The sequence below is a fragment of the Budorcas taxicolor genome, chromosome 23 (assembly GCF_023091745.1).
Source record: "Budorcas taxicolor isolate Tak-1 chromosome 23, Takin1.1, whole genome shotgun sequence".
Classification (NCBI taxonomy): domain Eukaryota; kingdom Metazoa; phylum Chordata; class Mammalia; order Artiodactyla; family Bovidae; genus Budorcas; species Budorcas taxicolor.
Window position 1 is genome coordinate 14,982,746 of NC_068932.1, and position 18,250 is coordinate 15,000,995.

At 36.9% G+C, this 18,250-nt stretch overlaps 1 protein-coding gene across 1 annotated transcript in view; it reads right to left on the reverse strand.

Moving 5' to 3' along the window:
• LOC128067927 (protein FRA10AC1) overlaps positions 1 to 18,250 on the reverse strand; it is a 37,314-nt gene that overhangs the window by 11,389 nt on the left and 7,675 nt on the right. The window contains exons 7-11 of the mRNA XM_052661055.1: positions 13,225 to 13,270; positions 11,218 to 11,331; positions 9,454 to 9,496; positions 7,106 to 7,224; positions 25 to 63 (exon numbers count right to left, since the gene is read on the reverse strand). Of these exons, the coding sequence (XP_052517015.1) occupies positions 25 to 63; positions 7,106 to 7,224; positions 9,454 to 9,496; positions 11,218 to 11,331; positions 13,225 to 13,270 (361 nt within the window). The remainder of the gene's footprint in view (positions 1 to 24; positions 64 to 7,105; positions 7,225 to 9,453; positions 9,497 to 11,217; positions 11,332 to 13,224; positions 13,271 to 18,250) is intronic.

The following is an 18,250-nucleotide window of genomic DNA, read 5'->3' on the forward strand; positions in this document are numbered from 1 at the left end:
ATTAAATAAAAACTTGATACTTACTGTTGACAGAACTTTCTGATTTCACTGAGGATGAACGCGCTGGGAAAAACAAAAAATGAATGTGATTAAAACAAACCAGCACTGTTTGGTCAAGAATCACTTTGCAGTGGTGTAACAGCCACAGCTATAACCAGAATTCTTGCGAGTAGTCTAGTTTACTTTCTAGTCAACTTTATAGTCTAGTAAACTTTACTTTATAGTCTTGCAGGAAAGCACTTCACTGTCTTCTAATCTTCCCTGTTCCTTTGACTTATCTCCCTAATTAAAATGTTAGGTCCTTTTAGGCAGGGGTATTTTAAGCTCTTGTACAGGCCAGAATACCTAGCATAAAACTTAAAAAATAATAAACACCTATAAAAAATATCTCATGTCGCTAGTGGGGGAAAAGCTCATAGATTACCTACAATATAACAAATATTTTATCTACAGATTTTCAACATCCAAGAGCAGTTTACAAATAAATAGTTTTTCTTAATACTTTTTTGCAGATCATATGCAGGCAAGAATTCACAGTAATTGAAAATCACACAAAAAATTAAATCATAAAACAACATTTGAGTTCCATAATGGTTACCCAGTGAGAGAAACAGAAAAGTACTGATGATGTATTAATTAAAAAAAAATTATCATTATATATACAGTGTCCTGCTGGAAGACCTCAGGGGAAATATTTCTGAAGGCTACTAAGTCAAAAAAGAACATAACAGATGGAGAGTAACAATTCCTCCAACCTCTCTGGATGAAAGTCAAAGTCGTTCAGTTGTGTTTGATTCTTTGCAACCCCATGGCCTATACCGTCCATGGAATTCTCCAGGCCAGAATATTGGAGGGGGTAGTCTTTCCCTTCTCCAGGGGATTTTCCCATCCCAGGGATCGAACCCAGGTCTCCCACATTGAGGACAAATTATTTACTAGCTGAGCCACAAGGGAAGCCCAAGAATACTGGGGTGGGTAGCCTATCCCTTCTCCAGCAGATCTTCCTGACCGAGGAACTGAAGTGGGGTTTCCTGTATTGCAGGAGGATTCTTTATCAACTGAGCTTTCAGGGAAGCCCACCTCTCTGGGTAGATCTCATAATTAGTCCAAGTTGTCACACAAATGATCCCTTAAGGCCAGACAAGAGGGTGTGAGAGACACAGGATAAAGATTCCAAAGAAAGTCAAGGCCTGGACTGCCTCAAGTGCTTTATGTTATTGTGTCTTTACTCCTATTCATTTCCCAGTCATCAAAAAACAAATAAAAACATGGTTAGCCTTCCTGTAGCAAAAGAAACATCCTCTGTCATTTTCTCTGACATGTAAGGAACATGATACCTGCTTCCAAGTGTCTATTATCTTAAAAATGGCACACAGTTGGAACTAAAAGGAAGAAGTTGTAGGTTTGGACTAAATGTTAAGAAAAACCTGCTAGCAATTACAACTATCTGAAATGTAAAGGAATATTTTGGATAATGGGTTCTTTTCCGCTGGAGGTGTTGAAGCTAAAGCAGAACAAGTACATGATAAAGAGCAGAGCATCTCAGACTTTATTGTGCATATGAGTCATCCTGGGAACTTGAAGTCAACTGTAATTCAGGAGATCTGCAAGGGTCTGAGGTTATACATTTCTAACAAGCTCCCAAGTGATGACAATGCAGAGGACCATATTTTAAAAGGCAAAACCACAGAATATCTTTTCATCATGATTTCCAGGGCTGATTTCTGATGTTCCCTGCAACACAGAAATTGGCTGACTTCACTGACTCACTCAAGCACTGTGCTTAGGAACTGGGGAGAAAGAATTAAGTAAGTCACACAGTCCTTTCCTTAACAGAAAATAAATTATTCCAAGAGTGTTATGTATTTCTAAAGGGGAGTGCAGGGTGCTATCAGAATGTGCTAACAGGGAACTAGCCTTACCTGGAAAAGTAGAGTGAAAGGAATCAGACAAGGCCTACTCAAGGAACTGATCTTGGGGGCAGGGTGGAGGTGGAAGATTAAGATCTTGAACTTTCTGCCAAGAGAGTTTACCTAAATATCCCTTTGTGTTCATACCTGCCAAAGAAGACTGGTCCTCAAAGTCCAGTTATTGATCTTTCTTACATTTTCTCTATCTGTTGGTTCCGCTATCTAGCCATCCAATTATCTACTCATTTACCTATTTAACATTCTGTATGATGGTAACCCGAGTTACGGGAGTTGACAGGATCACACAGGGAGAAAAGAGAGAAAAAAGGTCTGTAAGAGCCCTGAGTAATTCCAACACCTAAGGGTAAGACTGAGGAGAAACTATAGTCTAAAACATCTGGGGAGAGACCAAAAAACAGGAAGAAAAGTCAAGAAAATAGATTGTTTGGAGGAATGTTAGCAGTCCAAAGGCAGCTGAGATATTAAGCATTTATTAATTACTATTTGGCAAGGGTGAACGTCGACATTCTAGGAATCAGCGAACTAAAATGGACTGGAATGGGTGAATTTAACTCAGATGACCATTACATCTACTACTGCGGGCAGGAATCCCTCAGAAGAAATGGAGTAGCCATCATGGTCAACAAAAGAGTCCGAAATGCAGTACTTGGATGCAATCTCAAAAATGACAGAATGATCTCTGTTCGTCTCCAAGGCAAACCATTCAATATCACAGTTATCCAAGTCTATGCCCCAACCAGTAACGCTGAAGAAACTGAAGTTGAACGGTTTTATGAAGACCTACAAGACCTTTTAGAACTAACACCCAAAAAAGATGTCCTTTTCATTATAGGGGACTGGAATGCAAAAGTAGGAAGTCAAGAAACACCTGGAGTAACAGGCAAATTTGGTCTTGGAATGCGGAATGAAGCAGGGCAAAGACTAATAGAGTTTTGCCAAGAAAATGCACTGGTCATAGCAAACACCCTCTTCCAACAACACAAGAGAAGACTCTACACATGGACATCACCAGATGGTCAACACCAAAATCAGATTGATTATATTCTTTGCAGCCAAAGATGGCTCTATACAGTCAACAAAAACAAGACCAGGAGCTGACTGTGGCTCAGATCATGAACTCCTTATTACCAAATTCAGACTCAAATTGAAGAAAGTAAGGAAAACCACTAGACCATTCAGGTATGACCTAAATCAAATCCCTTATGATTATACAGTGGAAGTGAGAAATAGATTTAAGGGTCTAGATCTGATAGATAGAGTGCCTGATGAAGTATGGAATGAGTTCGTGACAATGTACAGGAGACAGGGATCAAGACCATCCCCATGGAAAAGAAATGCAAAAAAGCAAAATGGCTGTCTGGGGAGGCCTTATAAATAGCTGTGAAGAGAAGAGAGGCGAAAAGCAGAGGAGAAAAGGAAAGATATAAGCATCTGAATGCAGAGTTTCAAAGAATAGCAAGAAGAGATAAGAAAGCCTTCTTCAGCGATCAATGCAAAGAAATAGAGGAAAACAACAGAATGGGAAAGACTATGTTCAAGCTGGTTTTAGAAAAGGCAGAGGAACCAGAGATCAAATTGCCAACATCCGCTGGATCATGGAAAAAGCAAGAGAGTTCCAGAAAAACATCTATTTCTGCTTTATTGACTATGCCAAAGCCTTTGACTGTGTGGATCACAATAAAGTGTGGAAAATTCTAAGAGAGATAGGAATACCAGATCACCTGACCTGCCTCTTGAGAAACCTGTATGCAGGTCAGGAAGCAACAGTTAGAACTGGACATGGAACAACAGACTGGTTCCAAATAGGAAAAGGAGTACATCAAGGCTGTATATTGTCACCCTGCTTATTTAACTTCATCAGAGTACATCATGAGAAATGCTGGACTGGAAGAAGCACAAGCTGGAATCAAGATTACTGGGATATATATCAATAACCTCAGATATGCAGATGACACCACCCTTATGGCAGAAGGTAAAGAGGAGCTAAAAAGCCTCTTGATGAAAGTGAAAGAGGAGAATGAAAAAGTTGGCTTAAAGCTCAACATTCAGAAAACGAAGATCATGGCATCTGGTCCCATCACTTCATGGCAAATAGATGGGGAAACAGTGGAAACAGTGTCAGACTTTTTTTGGGGGGGTGGGCTCCAAAATCACTGCAGATGGTGACTGCAGCCATGAAATTAAAGGACGCTTACTCCTTGGAAGAAAAGTTATGACCAACCTAGATAATATATTCAAAAGCAGAGACATTACTTTGCCGACTAAGGTTCGTCTAGTCAAGGCTATGGCTTTTCCTGTGGTCATGTATGGATATGAGAGTTGGACTGTGAAGAAGGCTGAGCGCCGAAAAACTGATGCTTTTGAACTGTGGTGTTGGAGAAGACTCTTGAGAGTCCCTTGGACTGCAAGGAGATCCAATCAGTCCATTCTGAAGGAGATCAGCCCTGGGATTTCTTTGGAAGGAATGATGCTAAAGCTGAAGCTCCAGTACTTTGGCCACCTCATGCGAAGAGTTGACTCATTGGAAAAGACTCTGATGCTGGGAGGGATTGGGGGCAGGAGGAGAAGGGGACGACCGAGGATCAGATGGCTGGATGGCATCACAGCCTCGATGGACGTGAGTCTGAGTGAACTCCGGAAGACGGTGATGGACAGGGAGGCCTGGCGTGCTGCGATTCAGGGGGTTAAAGAGTCGGACACGACTGAGCAACTGAACTGAACTGATTCCAGTTTGGGACAAATTAAGGTGGCCTGGCAAGAAAGTATCACATCAAGATCGACTTAGTTACAGACGATCAATCACAAATATCAAAAAATTAAAGAGGTTTATATGGTCCTCCTAAAGTTTGATAAAATTTTGTCATTTTCTGCTTCATACCAAAGCTGAAAAAGAAAGAACTATATCCTATACCCTCTATCAAAGATGTCCAAATAAAGAGTAAATAAGAAAGATGTCTCAATTCTGCTTTGCTTGGGTTTTCTGTCTTCAAAATGTTTCATTTTCTTATTCTTTATTAATTATACCTAACATGTGCTAGTGTGGTGCTGGGGATAGAGCAATGAACACAGCAGACAGAATTCCTGCTCTCTTGTGCTTTTATGTAATTGTCATATGTGTAATGAGGGGAAAGTTCTAGGGTTGTGACAGCATTATAAATGGGAGTCCTAATTTAGATTCGTGGTTAGAGAAGGATCCCTGAAGAAGTGACATTTAAGCTTAGAACTGAAGGATGAGTTAGGATGGGCCTGGAGGTTTTAGAGCGAAAGGAAGCAGCAACTATGCAGTCCTTAAATGTAAAGAAGTTTGGCATTTTCTAGAAATTGAAAGGCTATGTGGGTGGAGTGTGAAAGTAACATGAAGAGTAGTGAGAAACAAGCCTTGTACGCTAGATCATTTAGACCCTTTGGGCTTTGTCCAGATGTTGGTTATATCTTAAGAACAATAGGAAATCACTGCTAGATGGAGAATGGATTAAGGAAAGGGAGGTGGGATGACAAGACAGTGGTGGAAACAGTAAGGATAATATAGTAGTAGCCTAGATGAGAAAACTTGGTTAGTTTGGACGAGAGTAGAGAAAACTTAAGAAATACATAACCTGGGGTAAAACTGATGGGATTTACATAAACATGGAGAGAGGAGTCTGGCAGGCTAGAGCCCGTGGGGTTGCAAACAGTTGGACACAACTGAGCAACTGACACACACAAGAGTAATTTCCAGACTTCTGATATTAGCTTTTAGGTTAACAGACGTATCAGCTACTGAAATACAGAACACTAAAGGAAAAACATCTTCTAAGGAAGATCACATGAATATGTAACTTGAGGGATGCAACCTCATCCTTAGTCATAAGTATCCAGCTACATAATTACCTGTTTTGGAGGTACTGAATAAACTTTACATTGTAGGAATTAATTCTTTAATTTGGAATATTCAATGACTAACATGATGTCATATTATGACATAAACATTTTCTGTTAACAGTCAACGTTACAAAATCCTCAAGTGGAATACATTAAATATTTTACTGGAACATGAGGATAAATAAAAAACTTTTAAATCTCAAATGAGATTCTCACATTTATTAATTAAAATTTATTTTGAAGTTTAGAACATGATTTATAGACAAAAAAGACATTCTGTTTCAATACCATTTCTCAATAAACAGTAGAATACCAGTATTTTTCTTCTCATCATCTATCAATTTTACCAAGTCTAAAACTTGGCAATACTGTATGTTTGAACGTATCATGACATGTTGGAAGGAAAAGATGTACATAAGAATATAACATCTTCAGAGCTGGAGCAAGGGAGCCCTCTCTTGTTCAAGTATTATGTTACCACTGGCTGGAATTTAATTCAATCTACCATTACCTACCTAATTTAATCCAATTCATTCTAAGTTACAGTTAATTTGACTCTATTATGGGCTGAGAAAACAACCCACAGCAACCTTCATAATAACTATGTACCAAGTACTATGCAAACGGCTTACATACATTATCTCAGCTAAGGTACAATTATCATGACCACTGCCTAAACTAAGGCACAGCTTAAGGACTGCTGAGGAACAAGTAAGCAGTTGACTTGGATTTGAATTTAACAATTACTTACTAACTGTATGTGTACAATACCATGTTAGGCTGAGGACACATACATATCAATCTCTATCATTTCAAGAAGCCCATTAGCTAGGGAGAAAAACCAAACAGACCATGATAATTGAAATCACAATGCTGTAATTTCATACTGACTTATAGATTATGTACTGATTTACAGTGTTCAAAATGTCTTTCACATTCTTTGATTCTTCACCATAAGCACCAGCAGTACAGAAACCAGGTAGTCACATCATTACTATGTAGGTATATAGGGAAAGTAAAACTCAAGAAATTCAGTAACTTGCTTAATGTACAGGTCTATAACTAACAAATCCAGAAATCAGAGTGCTGTTACAATATTATACCATTTGCAAAAATGAATCAAAACCGATCTTGTTCTTGAAACTTCTATAAGTTACTATAAATTTGTCTCTAAATTCTCCAACCAGTTTCCTTTCAAATACTATAAAACAGAATTGTAAATGCATTCACTAAATTCTTAATTTAAGACATATAGCAGATTATCCTTTACGTCCAGAAATATGAATAAATATTATATTTTAATTCCCATTTACCTTTATCCTTTGTCCTAGAGGTCTCTTCTACAGAAGATAATCTGGATTTTTTGTGTGTTGACTCTTCGGAATCTTTTTTGGCTTTATCTTTTCTTTTTTTTGACTTGACTTCTTTCCTCCTTTATGTTGAACAATATAAAATTAAAAACAACTTTTTCAACTAAGCTTTACAAAAAATAAAAATCAACGGGCAAAAAAGTTAAATTAGTTGAAGTATTCATTTAAAATGTAATTTACATAATAAGGAATGCTTAAATGAGTCTGTAAATATTGTAGGTTAGTATAGTATAGTATTACTTTAGACACTTCTATAAGATTACAAAGTCTGAGACAAATGTAAGGTAATGAGCACTCAGAGACAAAATTATTTTTTATAAGTTCTATATAAAACCTTAGTAAATGTAATCATAGTTTTACTCATTTCCTTTTTAGATTCTATCATTTTGTTGTTGTTCAGTCACCCAGTAGTGTCTGACTCTGTGACCCTATCATTTAGCCATTCTAAAAAATTACAAAAACAAATCTCATTTCCCTCCACATAATTCATTACCTATCTACACTTTGAAAAACACATAGAACAAAAGAAGCCACTGTACAGTTCTAAACCAGTAAATAGAAAATTATTCTCTTAATAATAAAGGAGAATAAAATAGAGGTATAAAGGAATGAGAATGGAAGGGCTTACTGTTAACTCACACGTCTACTTTAAACCACTTACTTATCTTTTCACTGCTACAGGTTTACCTTTTTTGTTGTTCACTAAGTCGTGTCCCACTCTTTTGTGCCTCCATGGGCTGTGGCCTGCCAGGCTCCTTGGTCCATGAGATTTCCCAGGCAAGAATACTGGAGTGGGTTGCCACTTCCCTCTCCAGAGGATCTTCCAGACCCAGGGATCAACCCTGTGTTTCCTGCACTGGCAGGTGGGTTCTTTACCACTGAAACACCTTGGAAACCCCTTATTTTTTTTAGGCCAGGTTTATAAGGCTGTCAGTACCATAGCTGGCAAGTGATTGATGTTAACTGCAGAGGATAAGGCAGTTGGATGGCATCACCGACTCAATGGATGTGAGTCTGAGCAAACACTGGGAGATGGTGAATGACAGAGAAGCCTGGTGTGCTGCAGTCCACGGGGTCACAAAGAATCGGATATGACTGAGTGACTGAATGATGAAGAAAAGAAACATAAAGAGGAAAAGGTAATAATGCTGAAACTGAGACTGGGGAAAAGGATGAAGAGACAACAGAGAGGATTACTTTCAAGAAACTTGTTTATCAAAGCTTTCAAATTAAGATACTTATACCAAATATTACAATACTGTTTAAGACAGTAATAACTTTTTGTCTCTTATAAGAATAATTCAATTTTGAAATGAAGTTTGAAACTCAAGGTCAAAAGAACATCTTTGGTATCTTTCAGAATCATTGATGGAGAAGAGAAATCTGAAAAACATTGCTAATTTTAAGAATTAAAAAAATTTTTACTTATTATTAATAGCTAAATACTAGATAAGGGTCATTCACAACACAGCTGATAATAAATATATATACATTTTATAAAGTTGCAGAATCTTATGTTAAGACTTTCAAGCATTATTCAGAACATGAAACCCAACTGCCACAATCATGCCAGGTCATACAGATTTCACTTGAGCATCTTCAATGCCTGGGATTTCATTAGGCTCTGTTTACCATATGCCAGACACTGTGTCAAGCATTTTATATGCATTTTCATTTAATCCCCACAATAAACTTAGTATCCTCATTTTTAGAGATAATAAAATTGAGTCTTATAAAGGTTCAGCAGTTTTCCCCAGGATATGACTATAAGCAGAGCAGCTGAGAGGAATATTCAGGGGTCTGATCTCAGAGCCCATGATCTGTATATGCTGCATGCTTCAGAGCACTGATCCTCCTCCCCTACTCAATATGGCAGACAGTCTAGCTCCTTCGGTAGGAGCCCGACTTTAAACGCTGAAATGAATATAGAGGTATAATCCTTTGTAAGAATGATAAACTGTTTAAATGAGATGTAGGAATCACATTATGAAGACCTGATTTACAATATAGTTTCTAAGAATATTTCAGTATCTGAACACTGATTTCAAAACAAAAGTTCTAGCATCTGCCCGCTACTCTGCACAGGCCTTCACATTTAACACTGCTTGGCTGGAGTCAGGCATGATGAACAGTTCCCTGGTTTATGTGGTCATATGGCAATGCTGGATTGTGTATACACTCAACTAATGAAACCATCAACTACTCAAGTTTACTTCAGACAGCTAGTGCAGGTAACGACTACATCCAAGACTACTAAAATTAACAACCACATTTTAAAAAGATCTTATTACCTGTGATGAAAATTTAATTTAAAGGAACATTCTTGGCATAATCCTAAAAAAAAGGAAAAAAGAGTAACACGACTGAACTGCTAAATTTTTAATCACTGCACTGCTACTTTACTTTTAATATCATAAACTGTCATGTTTCTTTACATTCTTTCATTGTAACAGGTGAAAAAAAAACTGAAGAAAACAATCTGATTCTCTTCACCTCAAAAAAAAAAATATATATAATAAAAACTGTATTAGAATGCTTGAGAAATTGAAAATATTCTGCCATTGCTTTAGAAAACTATGCTGTCAATTTATTCTAAAAGCAAGCTGCTTCATTCACAGGTAGCATTAATGTGTATCTTAAATCAAAGACATCCAGTAACAGTAGGGTGGGTATAGTCACCTTCTCTGAAGTACTCTTAAGAGTTTTTCAAATGGAAAAGAGCTTTTGAAAGAGTTCCACAATTGTTGTTTCTTTTTTACTTTAATCTCAGTTCACACTAGGTGACTCTTCCTCATAAGCACTTACAGGAGGAACTTGGAAACCAGTCTTCATTGGAATGTACTAAGTAGCATACAAAATTAAAAGATGCTTGCTCCTTGGAAGGAAAAGTTATGACCAACCTAGACAGCATATATAAAAAGCAGAGACATTACTTTGCCAACAAAGGTCCATCTAGTCAAGGCTATGGTTTTTCCAGTGGTCATGTATGGATGTGAGAGTTGGACTATAAAGAAAGCTGAGTGCCAAAGAATTGATGCTTTTGAATTGTGGTGCTGGAGAAGACTCTTGAGAGTCCCTTGGACTGCAAGGAGATCCAACCAGTCCATCCTAAAGGAGATCAGTCCTGAACATTCACTGGAAAGACTGATGTTGAAGCTGAAACTTCAACACTTTGGCCACCTCATGCGAAGAGCTGACTCATTTGAAAAGACCCTGATGCTGGGAAAGATTGAAGGCAGAAGGGGATGACAGAGGATGAGATGGTTGGATGGCACCACCGACTCAATGGGCATGAGTTTGAGTAAACTCTGGGAGTTGATGATGGACAGGGAGGCCTGGCGTGCTGCAGTCCATGGGGTCACAAAGAGTCGGACACAACTGAGCGACTGAACTGAACTGAAGTAGCATATGGGGAAATCCTTGACCTCTATCTGGAGGGGGCAGAACATTCTTATAACACACTTATTTAGGAACCAGAGAAAGTTGTTAACATGCTGCAGAGAAGACGCTGACACACAAAAGACTAGCTCAGGGAAAAAAAAAGGATGAGCAACAGATTCTAAAATATGCCTATTAAGAGAAAATGCTATATTCTGGATTATAATCCTAAGTTTTTAAGACAGATATTGCAAACACTTTGCCCTCCTAAATTTTTTTTCTTTTTTGACACAAAGAGAGCAGATTTATTATCTATACCATAACAATATGGCTATTAACTAATGTGAGATTTCACAGTGCCTTTTCTGATATCACTCTGACTCCCACATGGCATCTCAATCTACACTGACATTCTCAAATTAACAGACAGAGGTCTTCACTTTACAAATTACTGGTTTACATTTGGCATTAGAACTATTTCATCTAAATGTCATGGAAATGCTGAGAAAAAAGTTTCAGGCTCAAAAGTTCTTTGCAACTTTAGCAAGCTCTGAGAAAAAGAGAGTTTCCAAGATACCTTAAGCATTTTAAATTGAATCTTAAATTGCCTATATATTTTCAATCTAAATTACTAAACTTTGAAGGAATCAATCACAACCCATCTAATGTCAACTTACTTAATTTAACAAGTGCATTTCTTTTTTCACCATGCTCAGTATAACCAAAATTAACTTCCCAACTCTTTAAGCCTTCTTTTTCATCACAACATTTATTTCCACAGCAAAACTGGCCTGCAAATAAAGGAAGGAATATTAGCTATGGTGGTTGGTGACAATATTTATCTACAATCAGGTATTATCTCTGAAATTTATTCAATATACATTACATACATGACATAAATTCCTAGTTTATAAAGTCAGCGTCAAAAAACTGAACACAATAATTATGGTATGTTCAACAGTCAAATCAAGTTGCTGAACGCACTGTTTAAAAAAAAAAAAACTCAGTTCCGGAATTCTTACTTGATAAATAGTTGACTATCAAGTTGACTGTTTATATTTAAAAACAGATTTTTAGTGACTCCGAGTGGAGGAATCTTACACTTTGGAAAACGGAAGCACTAAAAAAGTGTACTCACTAATACCTTAAAAGAAAAAATGTATTTTCCAAAGTACATGCACTGTACCTGGGTCAACCTTTCTCAATATTATTAACATTGATACTTTAAGGTATTAACATATGGTATTTATTTTAAGTGCCAGCATAAAACAACATTTAAAGCACATTTTAAAGTGTTATAGCATTTTGAGATTAAGTAGAATAAGTAATCAAACTCAATGTTCTAAATTTTAGAATCACCTGACACTAAAATCAACATAACATACTCACTGTATATTAAAAGCTCTGTAAAAAAGGACTATTGATGATCCAAGAGGGAAAAAAAAACTACTCAATAATTAATTATTGACTTCAACAGAAAAAGACAAGATCAAATTTATTTGTACAACATGAAAAAAAGGCACTTATATCTAAATCAATTGTACCAACAGGAACAAATCTGAACTTTTCATAAAAAAGAGATTAACAAAATGAATTTTGAAAATGATCAGTCCAAAGGCTGATAACTTTTCTAAACTGTCATTGTTTTACTCATTCCAAATGAATAGTTCATTAAATCTGTACACGTTGAGCAATTTGTCTACTGTTAAAACACAAGATTATAACTTAATGAATCACAGCAAATGGCTTTCTTTCCCCTTCTCAATTAAAACTTTTTCAATTATATGAATTTAGAGAATGTCCATCATTTTTTTTAAAGGCAGCATTATTTATCATCACTTAAAAATTCCACTCAATAAAACTACAAAATTTTAAAATTGTGACAGACATTTCAATTAGGTAAAAACACAAACTAAAATGTAATGCTAAGAAAAGTTAAAAAATAGCTTTAAAATTATTCTTTTTCCTTCTCCTCTAGAGTACCTTTCAGGCTGATTATAATTTATGGAAAATGTATATAAACCACACTGATGGCATAAATGTCTATCATTTAACAATGAAACCTTTATTTTCAGTTTAAGAGATTTTTAAGTTACTAGCTTAAATTATTTTCTTAATGAATCTTCCTATATAGTTTTCAGAAGCATTAACACTTAAAACGCAATGCTCAATAGAGACTTAATTTTATAACATGAGACAGTATAGAGATACTACATTTCAGAAAAATTTCATGAACAGATTACAATGCATAGAAAATGCTACTGACTGATTGTCTACAAAATGCTTGGTCTTTTGTTCTAAGACTAAATATTTAGACTCAAATTAATTTCTACTTGCAAAATGTAGATTTGACTAGAATACAGTAATACCAACTCATTACTCCAAAAATCAACGAGAAAAAATCAAGTCTTCATCTATTGACAGTTTCCTTGCTAGGAAGCTTTTAACTTTTAAACATTTTCTACTTATCTGCAACTTAATATCCTAAAAGCAAAAATTCTAAAGGTAAAAACCACTAAAGGATTATATTTTGACCTTTGTCAGCAATATATCTTTAATATACCTTCTCTACTTTTACTTTGTATTTTGTAGACAATCACAATAGGAATAATCCTACCCAATGACTTCAATTCAGTAACAAAATAACTGTACCCTATTAAAAACTGAAATTTAAAAAAAATTACCTTTTCCTGAAATTACTTCTTTTTCTACTCGCCACCTAAATCCAAACTGATGAGGAAAAAAAAAATACATGTATGCCAGGGTAAACTTAAACATTATTTAAACCGTATTCAAATCTTAACATGGAGCCAACCACTGACAATATGATACTTATCTAAAAAGTAAACCTAATTCCCATAACAATAGTGTTTTCTTTCCTTATAGGATTCCCAGTACTTAAAAATACATCTGAATAATTACCAACCTGTTAAGAAACAATCTTCTTTTAAACTTCCTGTTTAAAGTTATAGGTGCCAGGCACAAGGTATGTAAACGAATAAAAAATAGATACTGTTCTGTAACACTGATAGGAAAAAAAGAAGTACAGTACAATAAAGAAACAGTATACTAGAATATAAGAGAGTACAGTCTTTGGAGTCAGATTGTTTGGGTTTATGTCTTAGTTCTACCGCTTGGGATTCCCTTGTGGCTCAGAGGGTAAAGAGTCTGCCCACAATGCAGGAGACCTGGGTTTGATCCCTGGGTCAGGAAGATCCCAAGGAGAAGAAAATGGCAGCCCACTCCAGTATTCTTGCCTGGAAAATCCCATGGCTGGAGAAGCCTGGTGGGCTACAGGCCATAGTGTCACAAAGAATTGGACATGACTAAGTGACTTCATTTTCTTTTCCTTCTTTCTTTCTATCACTTGGACTCGATTTGGCTGTTTGGAGCAGCCTGAAGGGCCTGGAGTGTGATCCAGACCAAAACTGGGGGTGTACACGTAAAAGAGCATGGTTCTGCCATGAGTACATGCAGGGACTTCCCTAGTGGTCCAGAGGTTAAGAATTCACCTTCCAGTAGAGGGGACATGGGCTTGATCCCTGGGCTGGGAAGATTCCACATGCCACAGGGCAACTTAGGCCTGTGCATCACAACTGCTGAACCTGTGTACCAAAGCCCACGAGCTGCAACTGCTGAGCTCATGCCCAGCTCCTGAAGCCCATGTACCCTAGAGCCCATGCTGTGCAACAAGACAGGTCACTGCAATTAAGAAACCCATGCACTCCAACCAGAAAAGCCACTGAAATGAGGAGCCTGGGCACCACAACTAGAGAAAGCCTGTGTGTAGCAACAAAAGACCCATCAGAATCACGATTAAAATGAATAAATTAAAAACGCCTGCAGCGTAATTTTAAAAAATGTTTACATGGAGACTAAACAACATGCTACTAAAAACCAATGGATCAACAACGAAATTAAAGAAGAAATTTAAAAAAAATCAAGATTGACAACAATGAAAATATAACCATACAAAATCTATGGGCTGCAACAAAAGCAGTTCTTAGAGGGAAGCTCACAGTGATACAGGCTGTCCTCAGAAACAAGGGAAATGCCCGTTTCTGTTTTTGTTTTTTTTATTTTCTTCCTAAAGTCATATGGGAAATTCTGAAAGAGATGGGGATACCAGACCACCTGACCTGCCTCTTGAGAAACCTGTATGCAAGTCAAGAAGCAACAGTTAGAACTGGACATGGAACAACAGACTGGTTCTAAATAGGAAAAGGAGTATGTCAGGGCTGTAGATTGTCACCCTGCTTATTTAACTTCTATGCAGAGTACCTCATGAGAAACGCTGGGCTGGAAGAAGCACAAGCTGGAATCAAGATTGCTGGGAGAAATATCAATAACCTCAGATATGCAGATGACACCACCCTTATGGCAGAAGGTGAAGAGGAACTCAAAAGCCTCTTGATGAAAGTGAAAGAGGAGAGTGAAAAAGTTGGCTTAAAGCTCAACATTCAGAAAACGAAGATCATGGCATCCGGTCCCATCACTTCATGGGAAATAGATGGGGAAACAGTGGAAACAGTGTCAGACTTTATTTTTTGGGGCTCCAAAATCACTGCAGATGGTGACTGCAGCCATGAAATTAAAAGATGCTTACTCCTTGGAAGAAAAGTTATGACCAACCTAGACAGCATATTCAAAAGCAGAGACATTACTTTGCCAACAAAGGTCCTTCTAGTCAAGGCTATGGTTTTTCCAGTGGTCATGTATGGATGTGAGAGTTGGACTGTGAAGAAAGCTGAGTGCTGAAGATTTGATGCTTTTGAACTGTGGTGTTGGAGAAGACTCTTGCGAGTCCCTTGGACTGCAAGGAGATCCAACCAGTCCATTCTGAAGGAGATCAGCCCTGGGATTTCTTTGGAAGGAATGATGCTAAAGCTGAAGCTCCAGTACTTTGGCCACCTCATGCGAAGAGTTGACTTACTGGAAGACTCTGATGCTGGGAGGGATTAGGGGCAGGAGGAGAAGGGGACGACAGAGGATGAGATGGCTGGATGGCATCACCAACTCGATGGACATGAGTGTGAGTGAACTCCAGGAGTTGGTGATGGACAGGGAAGCCTGGCGTGCTGCGATTCATGGGGTTGCAAAGAGTCGGACACGACTGAGTGACCGAACTGAACTGAAAGTTAGCAGAAGGAAGGAAATAATAGAGATCAGAGAGGAAATAAAATTAGAGATTAAAAAACACCAGAAAAATCAGGAAAACCAAGAGCTGGTTTTTGAAAGGATAAACAATATCAACAAACCTCTGGCCAGGCTCACCAAGAAGAAAACAGAGGACCCAAATAAATAAAATAAGAAATGAAAAAGGAGAAATAATAACTGATACCATAGAAATAAAGAAAAATCAAGTAAGCTATAATGAACAACTATATACAAACAAAATGGACTACCTAGAAGAAATGGACAAGTTTCTAGAAATAGACTGCAAAAACTGAATTAAGAAACAGGCCAATCACTACAAGTGAAATATAATCTGTAATTTTAAAAATTCTTTGCAAACGAAAGTCCAGGACTGGATGGCTTCTTTGGGGAATTTCACCAAACATACGGAGAAGAACTTACACCAATCCTTCTCAAACTCTTCCAAAAGACTAAGGAGGCGGGAATGCTCCTAAAGCCATCCTATGAAGCCACCATCACCCTGACACTAAAACCAGACGAAGACGTTAACAAAAAGGAAAACTACAGGAGAGTATCTTTGAGGAACATTTATATATATAGATGCAAAATTCCTCAACCAAGTATTAGCAAACTGAATCCAACTACACATAAAAAGGACCACACCATAATCAAGTTGGATTCATTTCAGGGTCACAAGGACAGTTCAACATATGTGAATCGATCAAGCTGATACATCAACAAAAAAGACAAAAACCACAAGATCATTTCAACAGATGCAAAAAAAGTATCTGATACAGTTTAACATCAATTCATGACAAAAACTCACCAAAGTGAGTATAGTGGGAAGATACATCAACATAATTAAAGTCATTTGTGACAAACCCACAGCCAATATAATACTAAATGGTGAAAAGCTGAAAGCTTTCCTGCTAAAGCTGGAACAAGACAAGGATGTACACACTCATCACTTCTAGTCAACACAGAACTGGAACTCCTAGTCACAGCAATCAGACAAGGAAAAGAAATAAAACGTATCCAAATCAGAAGGGAAGAGGTAAAACTGTCGCTCTATGCAGATAACATGATACTCTATACAGAAAACCCTAGACTATACAAAAACTACTAAAACTGATAAATGAATTCAACAAGGCAGCAGGATATAAGATTAACATACATAAATCTGCTGTATTTCTTCATCGTAACAATGAAATAACAGAAAGTAAAAGACAATTTCACTTAAAATCACATCCAAAAACAAACTGTGAATAAACAATCAAGAAAGTGAACAGATTTATATGCTGAGAACTATAGATTAACAAAAAAAATAGAAGATGATTCAATAAAAATGGAAAAATATCCCCCACTTTTGGATTGGAAGAATTAATATAGATAAAATGGCCATACTACTCAAAGCAACATACAGATTAATGCAATCCCTATCAAATTACTCACAACATTTTTCACAGAACTAGAACAAATAATCCTAAAACTTATATAGAATCACAAAAGACTCAGAATTGCCAAACCAATCCTGAGAAAACAAACCCACACACCTATGGTCAATTAATCTTTGACAAAGGAGGCAAGAATATACAATGGAGAAAAGGCAGTCTCTTTAGCAAAAAGTATTGGGAAAACTGGATAGCTGCATGTAAATCAATGAGGGTAGAACAGTCCTCCTTCATACCACACACAAAAAACAAATTCAAAATGGCTTAAAGACTTAAATATAGACGATATACCCAAAAAATTCCTAGAAGAGAACATAGGCAAAACATTCTTTGAAGTAAATTGTAACAAACTTTTCTTAGGTTAGTTTCACAAGGAAAAAGAAAAACAAAAATAAAGAAACAAGACCTAATTAAACTTAAAAATTTTACAAAGCGAAGGAATCCATAAACAAAATGAAAAGACAATCTACAGAATGGGAGAAAATATTTGTAATAATGAGACCAACAAGAGCTTAATTTCTAAAACATACAAACAGCTCATATAGCTCAGTAACAAAAACTAAAAAACCCAATCAAAAAATGGGCAGAAGACCTAAACAGACACTTCTCCAAAGACAATATACAGATGGCCAGCAGGCACATGAAAAGATGCTCAACATCACTAATCATTAGAGAAATGCAAATCAAAACTACGATTAGTTATCACTTCACATCAGTCAGGAAGGCTATCATCAAAAAATGTACAAATTATAAATGCTGGAGAGGCTGTGGAGAAAGGGGAACTCTCCTTCACTGTTGGTAGGAATGCCAATTGGTGCAGTCACTGTGGAAAAACTATGGAAGTTCCTTAAAAATCTAAAAATTGAGCATGATCCAGCAATCTCACTCTTGGGCATTATCCAGAAAAAACAGAAACTCTAATTCAAAAAGATACATGCATCCCAATGTTCATAGCAGCATTATTTACAACAGCTAAGACACAGAAACAACCTAAGTGTCAACAGTTGAGTGGATAAAAAAGATGTGGTGCGTGTACACACACACACACACACGGAATGGAACACTAGTCAGCCATTAAAAGAATGAAGGAATGTCATTTGCAGCAACAGAGATGGATATTATC